The 13,812-nt window shown below is 36.6% G+C and overlaps 1 protein-coding gene across 1 annotated transcript in view; it reads right to left on the bottom strand.

The window, feature by feature from the left end:
* Positions 1-10,305, bottom strand: part of LOC145662165 (uncharacterized) — a 48,774-nt gene extending 38,469 nt beyond the window's left edge. Inside the window, exon 1 of the mRNA XM_081727500.1 lies at positions 10,212-10,305. Within this exon, the coding sequence (XP_081583626.1) occupies positions 10,212-10,220 (9 nt within the window). The 5' untranslated portion in view covers positions 10,221-10,305. The remainder of the gene's footprint in view (positions 1-10,211) is intronic.
* Positions 10,306-13,812: the final 3,507 nt, after the last annotated feature.

Raw genomic sequence — 13,812 nt, 5'->3', positions numbered from 1 at the left:
TGTTCCCAAGATAAACGGAACATCAACGAAGCACTCGTGCTTGGATTTCCCAATTATGTTTCTTTCTTTGCTTTTACTAGTCTGTTTTTAGCACAGAAATAATGATGATTTTGTAATTAATTTGTTCAACAGATCCTCCAGATTTTTTCAAAGGAGGATTGAGTTAAAGGAAATGTATCAAAATATGGCTCTTTTTCTCTACATTAAATATGAGAATAAAGTTATAACATGCATCGCTAAAATGAAAGACTTATTTCTGAATCATAAGTTGATAAAGATACAAGAAAATAGTTTTTAAACTGCTCTTTCTGAGTAACAATAAGATTTAGTTCACGTGGTTTAAGATAACTATACACACAAATTGCTTACAAACGAAAACGCTTACACAATCTATAAAGATAACCAAGAAAGTTCAGTCGCTTTTTCACCTACCAACTTCGGACATCGATATGTCACCTAGGACGTACATGAAAGATAAAAAATAGTCCCCATCAGCATCGACGACCTTTTGCCTACGTTATAGAAGATCATGGATTCCATCGCGGTAGAACTTGATGGGCCGTGAAGCGAAGAAGGTATCAAGTGCATTTTACACCTCTACTAGGGATTTGAACTAGCGTCTTCTAAGGTGATTGTCCAAGAAATGGAACAGGTGATAATCAGACGGTGCAATGTCCGCGGAGTAACTAGAATAAGTTCAATAACTGCTTTCAGTTGTTCTGATAATAGGGCTTCAGTGACTGGTTGGAATTATTTTGACATCTGCCCTTCAGTAAGGAGTTGGACTTATTCTGACCGGTCATTTCTTCTGAAACCGTTTCTTACGTATTATAGCAGAACGAAAAGTCAACACAATTTCGAAAGTAACACAAGAAAATGTCGGATAATAGTAATCAAGTAATAGTTGAGTTACGGCATTTGATACCAATATAACATGAAATATATTGTCTAGTTTAGAGTGTTTTTGGTAACTCCCAAGGAACAGAACTACTTATTAATTGCCATTTATAGTAAGAGAGCTATTTTTTTTTAACAAAACAAGATGTTTCAATAAGAAAAATATATACAGGGTGCTCCGGAAATGAACCCAGAAATTTTACATATGAGTTCAGGATCTCAATACAAGAAGATAATCTGCGACTTTGGTCAGAAATGTCGATAAACAATAGAAATCACACAGAGAACCTTTGGCGACTACAATCGACAAACCCTAGATACAGACAAATTTTAACACGTCGACTATAATCGACATTCGCAGGTTAGGGAATTTTTTTTCCGTCGCCTTCCACAGTGAAAGGGTTAAATTGGCCCATATCCATAATTAGGCGTATTCGACCAAAATCGCAAAAAATCTTCTACTTCTATTGAAGTCCTCAATACATATGCGAAACTTCTGGGTTATTTTATTCAGTGTAGCCACTCGACAAAAATTCCGGTAATTATCTTAAAGAGGCCTCATCTTCATAGTTAGGCTTTCGAGCAAAGTCGTAGATAAACTTTTATCTTGTATTAAGGTCCTGAACACGTGTGCAAAGTTTGTCGGTTTATTTCCGGAACACTCTGTATATGTTTTGCAAGTAATATGGAGCTTTCTGAATAGGAAGATTTTATATATATAAATATTACTAAGCTGTGACGATCCGAGCTGTAACTGCTTGGGGGCATTTATTTCTTTGTATATCGAAAAGTTTCACATATATTGCAATACAGCATGTCTGTGGAGTGGGATAAATTTGGGTACAGGTCTAGCATGGACACTCGGCTTCTGTGGCACACATGAACTTATGCTGGAAATGGAAACCAGGTCTCTTGAGCTAAAATTATGTATCCTGTGGTCATGAGGGAACAGTTAAATACTTTTGTGTGGAGCTTTATAGCCTACGGGGCAGAAAATATGAACACTAAAGGAAGATATGTTTCTAGACTTTCGAAATGAAATGAAATGAAATGAAATCTTTAAGTTTTACGTCCCACGGTTATGCCGGTGAGGCTAAAGGAGACGGTGATAATGAGAGATGAATGAAAATGGTGGAATGAAGAAAGTGGGAGGAAACGGGAGAACCCCGAGAAAACCCACGAGCACGGTGTTTGTCCACCACAAAGTTCACTTGGCGGAGGCTGGGATCGAACCCGGGACCCCAAGCACCAGAGGTGAACGCTCTACCACTGAGCAACCGCGCCCCCAAAGACTTTCGAAATGTAGACGTGGAAAAGGATAGAGAAATTAGCTGGCTCGAATGGAAAACGAATAAGGAATTGATAAAGCTAAGAAATGGAAGAAATATCAATTATTGAGTGTAATTAAAAAAGTGAATAAGAAAAACTTTAGAACATTCCTTGAGAAGTAATTGTTTCTGAGGGACAAGCTAGAAAATACAGTGGAAGGAAAAAGACAAAGGGGAGAAATTCGTTCGAAATACTATAGTGCTTGCATTAAAAAAATCGAAAAGTGCCTATAATTCTGAATAATCGATCATCACCATTTATTACGTACTTTTATGGACTCTATATTACAAGTAAGAGAATAAAAGTGTATATTGAATAAAGTGTCATTGGTTCCTAAAATTCTTATAATTTCTACAGAATGATAATAGCTTTCATTGGAAAATAACAATAATATGAAAAATGTTTATAAATTTTGAACAGCAACTAATACAATCTATAATATATTATTTTGGATTTAGCAAACCAAGATAAGCCTAAACCAATGGTTCTCAACAGGTATGTCGCGATACATTGGTGTATCACGCAGTGTCATAAGGTGTGTCGCAGGATTTTAAATTTTAAAAATCATTACACATTACGTAATTAGTTAAAGTCAATTTTGAGATAGACTGTACCAGTCAGCGCCTTCAGCGACAGGAACAATGCTTAGTAATACATAGAGTCACTACTTTATAGAAATTTATAGTTTTACACTACTATGATTTATGTTATTATTAATAAAAAAATCAAGTGTGTTATCAGTCAAAAAAGGTTGAGAACCACTGCCCTAAACAATAAGTTCCATTGAATCCACATAATTATTCCTAAAATGCTTAAGACATATAATAGTTCTTTCATACTTTTTTTTTCATAAACTAAACAGGTCGAAGAATGATAAAAAAATTTTCGCACCATAATCATCGCTTACGTGCCTATTTACCCAACGTAAGTTTGGAATGGGTATCTGGTGATTAGCTGTTTATCCAATTCTCATTCATGTAATAATATTGTACATTTTGTTATTAAACTCACGAGCCTTTTGAGTATCCATTAACAGCCTATTAGAATTAGAACGTGCTAGACGACTATTTGCCAGATGCCATTCCCAACGAATGTTGCATAAAAGGTTGAGTAATAATAATAATAATAATAATAATAATAATAATAATAATAATAATAATAATAATAATGAAAAAGTTCTTTATCATTCTTCGGTTTATTTGTTTTATACACAAACAATTGAGGCCTATTCCGGAAGAAGGGCACATAGACCATTTCCGTGAATGGAGAAAATGAGCCTTAAATCTTTTTTTTATATCTTTAAGGCTCATTTTCTCCACTCACGGAAACGGTCTATGTACCCTTCTTCCGGAATAGGCCTCAATTAAAAAATAACTATTGTATTTCTTACGAGCTGTAGGGAGAATTCATGTGGAATCAAAGAAATTACTTAGTACACTTGGTTTGGTTTCCTAAGTTCAAAGAAGTACATGATGAATAATGAATAAGTTCGTTCACTAAATATGAGCACTTTGAGTTATAATGATTTTGCAAAGTAACTTAAGCTATTGTTATCACTTAGACGTTATAATAGGATTTCAACGAAACAATGTAACTTCCAATAACTTTTTTTTTTTTTTTTTTTTAAATGTTGAAGTGAACAAAATTATGTTATAAGTAGTGATGATTGGTTATTAAAAACGAATAGTATCATAATAAAAGTTCGAGGGAACCAATAAAACTTGCAAAATCTTTTAGGTTCCCTGAGTCAACAAGACTATGTTATAAGGGGAGATGATTTGGTTGTTAAAAGAAAAGTATTACCATAAAAATTCGAAGGAACCAATGAAACTTGCAGTATAGCATTTTGTTTGGTCTCTAAGGGAACTCAACTACCTACGTTATAAGAGACGATGGATGGTTACTCAAAATACATACTACAATGAGAATTCCAAACAAATAGAATCATTTTAGCTTTGTCAGTGTCAACAAAGCTACATGATAAGAGTAGTGATGTTTAGTTATTAGAAATAAACGTTACGATAAGAATTCGAGGAACCAACAAAACTTGTAATATAGATAATTTCGGTTTTGTTTTCTGAACCCTTAAAATTACATAATAAATGGCGATGATGGTTCATTCAAAGTTATGAGTACCTTTTTTCAGTCTTTTCTATCGTATCTCCATTGCCTCATCAATTAATCAATCGATTTTTCGACAAGAACTTCAGCATTTGATATGTGTTACAACAAGAATTCTTAGGAATTGATTCACACTTACTGTTTCAACTGTTTCAGGTCTCAAAGGAGAACATAATGTATATTATAAAATTGGAAGTGACTATGTTTGTGACTCCTAATCTCTTGACCCACCCGACCGATCTCGATCAAATTTTCAACAAGGATGAGGTTCGGTCCTGGGATGGTTTTTATCTATTCATTTTGATGATGTAACTTAAAGGAGCGGAGATATAAAAAAATAAATAAAACTTAATAACTCTTGAACCAAACTAACAATCTCCATCAAATTTTCAACATGGATGAGATTTGTACCTCGATGTTTTCTATGACTTCACTTTGATGGAGCAACTTATGGAAGAGGGGTGGGAGGGGGAACCAAACAAAATCAATGCAAATAAAAATAAAAGTGCCTATGTTCGTGAGTTAATAACTCTTAAACCATCAGACCGATCTGAATAAAATTTTCAATGATGGATGAGGCTTGAGCCTGGATAGTTTTTTGTCACTTCACTGACGGTAGACCTAGGGGTGAGAGAGAGAGGAGAAGGAGAAATATATAAAAATGAATAAAACTTAATAACTCTTGAACCATCAGACCAAACATTATCAAACATTCAACATAGATAACGTTCGGGTCTGGGACGATTTATTTATCATTTCAGTTTGACGGTGCAATGCAGACGAGGGAGAGAGGTAGGGCTGCCATTATGTTCGTATTTTGTGAGGACTGTTTGTATTTTTAGGTCTGTGTCCGTGTCCGTATTGTACAAAGCATGAAATAGGGAAATGTCCGTATTTAATAGTTTTTGAAGCTGCCCAAAAATGTCCGAGTCGGAAATTGCTAAAATCTCGGGCGAAAAGAATTGTGTATTATATTTTAGTTAATATTAATAAAGTAGGTTATGTTTTTAAAAAGTGTCTCATTTTTCCATTCCAGAGTTCTTTTGGTTAGATTTAATATACGTAATTTAATGGTATGATTTATTATATTTTAGTTAATGAAAAAAAAAATATAAAACATGTTAGTTTCCAATAGTGTTTTAAGTATTACAGTAAACATTTGTGTGATAACCTAAGATGATGATTTTTAAGTAAAAAAAATCAAAATATTTGTTCTGTGTTTGGGCACCGTATCTTTGATAGGTCGTCATTTTAAAGCTTGTCCGTACTTTGGATCAAAAAATTATGGCAACTCTAGAGAAAGGGGAGATACCGGTATATATGTGAAAAAAAGAAAAGAAAAGAAAATGAAAGTCACTGTCTTTGTGACTTCATCACTCTTGAACCATCCAACCGATCTCAATAAAATTATCCATATAGGTATAGATGAGGTTCGAACCTGGCATGGCTTTTATCGTATCAATTTGACGGTGCAACTTAGCGGAGGGGAAGGAAAATGGGCGATATATAAAATTAAATAAAACTTAAACCACCAGACCGATCTCGATCAAATTTTCAGCATAGATGAGATTTGGGTCTGGAAAGTTTTATTTATAATTTCACTTAGACCGTAGAACCTAGGGGAAGGGGAGGTGAAGGGGAGTTTTATATTATAAAACTTAATAACTCTTGAACCACCCGACCGATCTCGATCAAATTTTCAACATAGATGAGCTTCGGGCCTGGGATGATTTTTATTATATCACCTTGACGGTGTAAGTTGCGGAGGGAAGGGGAGAGACATATTAAAATTATCGAAAATGACCGATATTAGTGTCGAATCTATAGTTTTTGGGGTTACTGAGTTGAACAGCGACACTTCCGATCCCAGTTACGTCTAAATTCAGCCCTGCAACTTGGGAAAGGGAGAAGGTAAATACGAGGGCTATCCAGAAAGTAGATTACGTTTTCGTCTGTGTCCGCTAGGGGCGGGGCTAGCGCGGCCATCTTGGGGTCAGAGCGTTGCGCAGCTCAGTCGGCATCTAGCCGTGCTAGTGAGAGGTTCGTGCTGTGCTCCGTTAAGATACTGTGACGGTTTGAAATATCTGCGTTAATTGAAAATCCCGCGAGCTGCGAGGTGCGTGCAGTAATAAGGTTTCTGACAGCAAAAAACTGTAAACCGATAGAAATCTATCGGCAGCTGTGTGAAGTGTATGGGGACAACATTATCACTGAAGGTGGAGTGCGACAGTGGGTCATAAGATTTAAAAATGGCCGAACCAATGTTCACGACGAAGATCGAAGTGGGAGACCCAGCAAAGTGACTGCCGAACTTGTCGAAAAAGTCGATGTTAAAGTCCGTGAAAATCGAAAGTTCACAATAACGGAACTTTCTTTGAGTTTTCCACAAATTTCGCGAAGTTTGTTGCACGAAATCATCAGCGAAAAGCTTGGTTACCACAAGTTTTGTGCAAGATGGATTCCAAAAATCTTGACAGAGGACCACAAAAATCAGCGAATGGCTGCAGCGTTGCACTTTTTGGACGCCTACAATAAGGATGGTGACTCTTTACTCGATCGCATCGTTACTGGTGACGAAACATGGGTGAAACACGTGAACTGTGAAACGAAATTGCAATCAATGCAGTGGGGGCACACAGGTTCTCCCCAAAAACCCAAGAAATGCATGCAAACAATGTCGGCAAGGAAGATGATGGCGACTGTTTTTTGGGACAGAAAAGGTGTGATTTTGGTGGACTTCCTGGAAAGAGGCACTACAATAAACGCTCAAAGGTATTGCCAAACTCTGCAAAACCTCAGAAGAGCAATTCAAAACAAGCGCAGAGGAATGTTGAGCTCTAAGATCTTGTTGATTCACGACAACGCCCGGCCCCACACGGCAAATGTCACGCGTGAAGTTCTTGAATCTTTTCAGTGGGAGTTGTTTCCTCATCCGCCGTACAGTCCCGACCTGGCACCGAGCGACTTCCACCTATTCCCAGCAATGAAGAAGTGGCTGGCTATGCAGCGTTTTGATGACGACGAACAGCTGCAAGAAGAGGTAACGAAGTGGTTGAAGTCGCAGGCGGCCGAATTTTTCGACGAAGGAATTTCCAAGCTCGTACATCGCTACGATAAATGCCTTAATTTGAATGGTGACTATGTCGAAAAGTAGTATTTGTGTGTGGCTTTCATCTGTATATAATAAAATTTGTTTCCTATACTTTGTTGATTTTTTATTCCAAAACGTAATCTACTTTCTGGATAGCCCTCGTACATAAAAATGATTAAAAAAAAAAGACCAATATTAGTGTCGAATCCATAGTTTTTGAGGTTACTGAGATGAACAGTGACAGTCCGATCCAGTTTAAATGCAAATTCAGCACCGCAACTTGGGGAGGGGGAGGGAAGAGAAATATGAAAATGATCGAAAATGATCGAAAATGACCGATATCAGAGATCGCTTTAGTAGTAGTAAAAGTGACTGACTAACGCACCATATTACTATTTTTCTTTTCAATTTAAACCAGCGAAGCGTTTAATTGATGCTAGTAGATTATAATTTAGGATATATATAGGGTGTTTAAAAAAAACACGGACAACGTTTGGGAAGTGATTCCTGACACCAAAATAAGACGAAAAGTATAGACCAACCTGGGTGCACAAATGATTCCTTTCGGACTTATAGGCTGCCGAAAACATAAAAAAAATGAACTTTAAAAGATTATAGCTCCCAAACTAAGGGACCTATCGTGGTCGGGTCAAGACTTTACTTAGGAACTAATATGCGCTCTATCCAAAAATACATGTTTCAGAATCCTAAGGTACTCACACAAAAATTTTTGTACAGGTAGTTTGGTTACGGGCATATAATCTGAAGTACTCACTAACTATCTCTATAAAAAATGTTGCGGAAGTACTGCAGAATTCTGAAGCATGTATTTTTGGATAGAGCACATATTAGTTCCTTAGTAAAGTCTTGGCCCGACTACGGTAGATCCCATAGTTTTGGAGCTATGGACCATTAAAGTTCATTTTTTCACGTTTTTGGTAGCCTATAACTCCGATATATATATACAAATGATCGGACATGGCCAATATCAGTGTTGAATCCATGGTTTCAAAGGTCGCTGAGATATACAGTGACTCTTCCGATGCCGGTTAAATTTAAATTCAGTTACGCAACATGGGGAGGAGGGGGGAAGAGAAATATGAAAATGATCGAAAATGACCGATATCAGAGATCGCTTTAGTAGTAGTAAAAGTGACTGACTAACACACCATATTACTATTTTTTTCAATTTAAACCAGCGAAGCGTTTAATTGATGCTAGTAGATTATAATTTTTAAATGCATTTCAAATAGAAAAGAAGAATACCCCGCAAAATGAACACATATGCTTATTAAACGGAACTTAATCGACGAGAGATAATGTGTTCTAATTTTAAACCCTCGAAATTTAAAGATTTTTTGATGCATATCATTATTTCCTTTAAGTTTTAAAGTAGTAATATTCTTAAATGTTTCCTAAATTCAAACGAAACGACATTCTAAAATAGGTTAGTATTGTAATTGTCTGAAATATATTGTGAGTTGTAAGGTGTCACATAATTTTGATATTTTATTGAAGGTATATCTATTGAAGGTATATATATTGAAGGTATCGTAATTTAGTATCGTTTAAAATATATTTGAATCCGAATGTTAGGAAAACATGTGGTTCAGGGTGCAATTTGTTAATAGTAAAGAAGGGGTGACAATTCACTTCTGAAATTTGCTAGAATAATATACAGTATAGACAGCCATACTCCTTCGTGGCTCTTAAAGACTCAGTGAATGGCTTTTGTTTTTATCTCGAAAACGCGAGTTCTCGACTTCAAATCTTCAAAAGTGGCGATTCTGATTAAGATTTACCATGAGTTTCTCCGTCAGCTTCTGCAGACAAATGTTGAAAAATAGACACAGAATTTCTTCAAAAATAATCACTTGCACTCTCTTTGTTAATCCCAACAGTCTTTTACTGACTGTTCTTTTTTGTTTTGTTTTCTTATGTACAATGAGGTAAACAAATTGCATGAGAGTGAAAAATGTCAGCTTATAGAGAAGCCATGGGGTGTACATCCAACTGCGATTATTAATGGTTAATAATCGACTCAACCACTCCTCCTGGGTTTCTTGACCCATATTTCCAGTATTTCTTTATTGAAGAAGGTCAGAGTAGTGAGTCAACACAGGGACTCGAACCTTAGACTACATGCACCATAAAAAGACTGGCATGTTAATCACGAGGCCACGTTTATTTGAATTAAACACTAGATATGATGCCACACATACATGGGAGCACGTATAACATACCAGATGAGGTTCAAATTCCATTTAGTCCTTCTCTGTAAAGTCTACACAAAAGTAATTTAGGTTGGGGAAAATATCGCTAAAAGTCTATAATTTCTGACTTGAAACGACTCTATAGGTCTCTTCCTCCTGGACCTAGAAAAATGGACACTATGGCACAATATATAAACCAAAGTAATGCATATGTCGCTGAATATGTTCCGGTTCACATCTTAGTTGAACAAGAAAAATGCAACCAAATTAAAGTTACCAGATAGACAAAAATGGCTCATATTATATTTCGAAGCTTACTGGACTAAGTATGCCTTATACTCCAAGCGCATCTCCTTCGAATAAACCGAGAAGATACCAACAAATTCACAGTTCACTTTGATAAATTCACACATCACCACATAAAAAAACTCACATATTGTTGTTAATGGACATTTTCTTCTCCTCGCTCTTAACCACGTTTAATATGTAGTATATTAACGTTATTATCGTCACACTCGCATCTAGTACGGTACGTCCGTTATTAGAACGGGAAAACTCACCTGATTCATATTTTAACTCCACCAAACTGTGTCTGAAGTACACTGCTTTGGTCGTTGAGCCTCGAGTGTAGATTGTGCAATGGCTTTCTCCTCCTGGGAATGCTCTTCTTTTTATATGAGCATTGTTGTAGAAGAGGGAAACCAAACGCAATTCACCGAGGTGTAAGTCCGCGATGGTAGGGAAGGGAAGGGAAGGAGATTGTTTTAACAGTGACTACCATTGGAATCTCTTCCACCTACGAAGAAAGGCGGGAAAAGATTGACAGGGGTAAGGGAGGAAAAATATTCATGATGTGCATTGTGTATATGTGGGTGTATGTAGAGATATAACATATCTTCATCACTTTCTTTCTCTCTCTGCAACATACGTAATTACTTTCTTCGCTAACGGTTTAGTGATGGTGATACGTCCCGCAATTCAACGTCGTGGAACATAGATCTTTATTTTTTTTTTATATCAATTAGCTATAATGCACGACTAACTAACCTTTCATGTATGAAAACTCATAAATGTTGCATTCCTAATACTATGTTCACATGTGTAATATTCTTTCTAGAATTGAAAGTATATAATAAGTGTGTATTGTATTATTTACAAAAAAAAAAAAAAAAAAAAAAACATGCTTCTGTATCAATAACCGAAACATTTTCATAATTATTTTCTCCGAGCCAGATAGAGTAACTACAAATAAAATGTGTTCATGAGAATAAATTGAAATCGTTAATGTTATACCTTTTCAGGCTAAAAGAGACAAATCAATAATAAAAATAAATGATTATGCACCGACAAATCACTTAGTCTGAGATCGAACCAGGAACTCGTAGTACCAGAGAAAAGTGATCTACCATTTTTTAAAATTAACTGAATTACCGAACGTTCCTCAGTAACTTGATTATCTAATTATTACTATGTTTTTTCTTCATTTTTACTTGTGTTCCAGTATCCTATAACGACAAGAACAGAAACACACAAACATTGAGAACAGTTAAAATTCCAAAGACTTTCCCACCGGGAATCGAACTCGGGGCCATGTACACCAAAGGCACACGCGCTAGCCACTAGATTAGCCGGAAGCTAGCCACTGATGAACCTCTTTGTCACTGTATCTCACTGAAAACACGGCTATGTTTACCAAGATGACAGAATTAGCTAAATTGTCAGCGCTTCTCAGCTTTAATGTGGAAGACCTGAATTCGATTTCCGTCATAATACAGCTTTTTTTTTTAAAAGAAAAAACTGTCCATCCCATCTCTTTTATAAGTTATTTACTCTTGTCCATACATGGAATTAGGGCAAACAAGTATCTACTTTCTTTAGCAAATTGAAGTCTCTATTTAATCAAGTCACATTATTAAGGTTTTCCTGTGTAGCAATGAAATGAAATATTTCAGTTTTACATCCTATGATTATATCTTGTATGTTAAAGGAGACTGAAGGTTAATGAAAGTGAAATAATTGGTGGAATGAAAATATGAGAAGAAATGGAAGAACCCTGACGAAACGATGCCTCAATGGCAAAAATAAGCTCTTTGGTTAAAGCGAGGCACGATGACTCAATGGTAGGGTCCCTGATTCGATCTAGTGCCAAAATAAGTTGGTGATTAACAATCGTGTCCATGAGCTTTCTCGGGGTACTCCCGTTTTTCTCGTATTACCATTCCACCAGTTCTTCCATTATCATTCATTTGCTTCAATCATTTGTCTCCCTTAGCCTAAAGGCATAATCGTGGAACGTTAAATTGAAACTTATAATTTTTTATTTATTTATTTATTATTTTTTTAGTATTGTCCTTGTTTCTCTAACTTTAATAATGTCCTACGATTACGTGCTCTAGGATAAGGGAGCCAGATGATTAAAGCAAGTGAATGATGATGAAAGATTTGATGGAATAATATTGTGGGAGGGAACGTGAGTGCCCCAAGAAAGCCTACACTGTAAAATATGAGGTGTTGAAACAACACAAAATGACTACCACTTTAGCGTGTTACTTGTGTGTTAATTCCGCAACCAATGTTTTTTCTTTGCCTGCTAGCAATTGCTAGCACCTACCCTAAGAGGGTTACGCCCTCTGTAGGGGAAGAGATGTAGATGTACTATTGCATTATATTGGAAAACAATAGATGGGCTATGGGTAGTTAAAGAAGCATTTTTATTAACAATCAATTCAGGTCATTATGGTTTTAATAACCATAATCATTAGTTAGGTGTAAGGTTTAGATGTGAAGGAGCATCAAAGCAGATGGATGAGAGCAGATGAAAATGAGGTGCAGTTCACATCACAAGACATAGGTTCTGTTAGTATAACAAATGCGTGTTTTCTTTTCGCCTAGGGGCGAGGCTAGGCATTACTGAAGACAAGGGTGCCCTGTTAGAACGGTAGGTGTTACGGTGCATATGATGGCCAGACATGAGGAAGATGAGCATCTGAAGAGTATGGTTCGTAGCAACGACTGTCAGGGTGGTCAGGGGGACGCACCAATGACATTGCCTTCCGAGCATATCAGAAATAACTCGTTACTACCTGGGAGAATTTGCATTGGTATTTATCGTTTAATATGAGCGAAGCTTTGCGAAATATATATGGTATTTATGCAAAGTAACGAATAATGTTCTATGTTTTCTATAATCAGTCACAACAATATTGTTGTAAACCTATGAATTGTCTGACAACACTTACAAAGGCAAGAGCCCTGCTATCTTCTGTTCATACGTGCTAAGACACAAGAATAACAGATGTAGAAAATAGATGGCAGAACTGGTATTTGTGTAACTGTTGTCAGATGATTCACAGTTTTATAACAATATTATTGTGACTGATTACAGAAAACATAGAATGTAGTTAGTTACTTGCCGCAAATACGAAATATACTTCACAAGGCTTTGCTCATACCAAACAATAAAAAACAATGCAAATACTCACAGTCAGTACCGAGGTATTTCTGATATGCTCTTAAGGCGATATGCTTGGTTTTCATACCTTACCAAGCAACCTAGCCTCTCTTGTGTCAGTTACTGTGCCAGCGAGGACCAAGTATAGCATACGTACTTGCGAGCATAGCACAATTACAGCACTTAGGGGTCTGACGAAAGTTTTCACTTTCGGAGGGTTTCTTGTTTTTTGAACCTCATCTAACATCTTTTTCATTTTTTCATCTTCATCTGGGCTTTGGCCCTCGGCTCCTCTATCACGATGACGGACACTGGCAAAGTTAACGGATCTACGAATCTCGGTCAAGATGTAGGATTACAACCTCCACCGCTTAACATCGGGCCTAACGGTCGCCAAAAGACGCAGCCAAGGATTGTTACGGGAACACCTCGTTCAGACCGTAACTCTATTCCTTCCTATGCTGACTGCATCACCAAAGGACATAGGATTCGTTCTCGGTCTTTCTCTGATGGCGAACAAGCGCTAGATTCAAAGAAGCAACGCATTACTCCCAGTGTTAATCAGACTCCAACTGACAGCCATTGTATGGATTGGGCATCCACTTCTGTCGATAATCATCATGAGCAATACCAGCCAGATCCCGTGTACAACTTCTTGCTAACCGACTACGATCAGAAGTATGACACTGTTCGTGCTGTCTTCCAGCAAT

This window comes from Thermobia domestica, chromosome 10 (genome assembly GCF_964235325.1).
Source record: "Thermobia domestica chromosome 10, izTheDome1.hap1.1, whole genome shotgun sequence".
Lineage (NCBI taxonomy): Eukaryota > Metazoa > Arthropoda > Insecta > Zygentoma > Lepismatidae > Thermobia > Thermobia domestica.
This window is presented reverse-complemented; position numbering and strand designations above follow the sequence as displayed.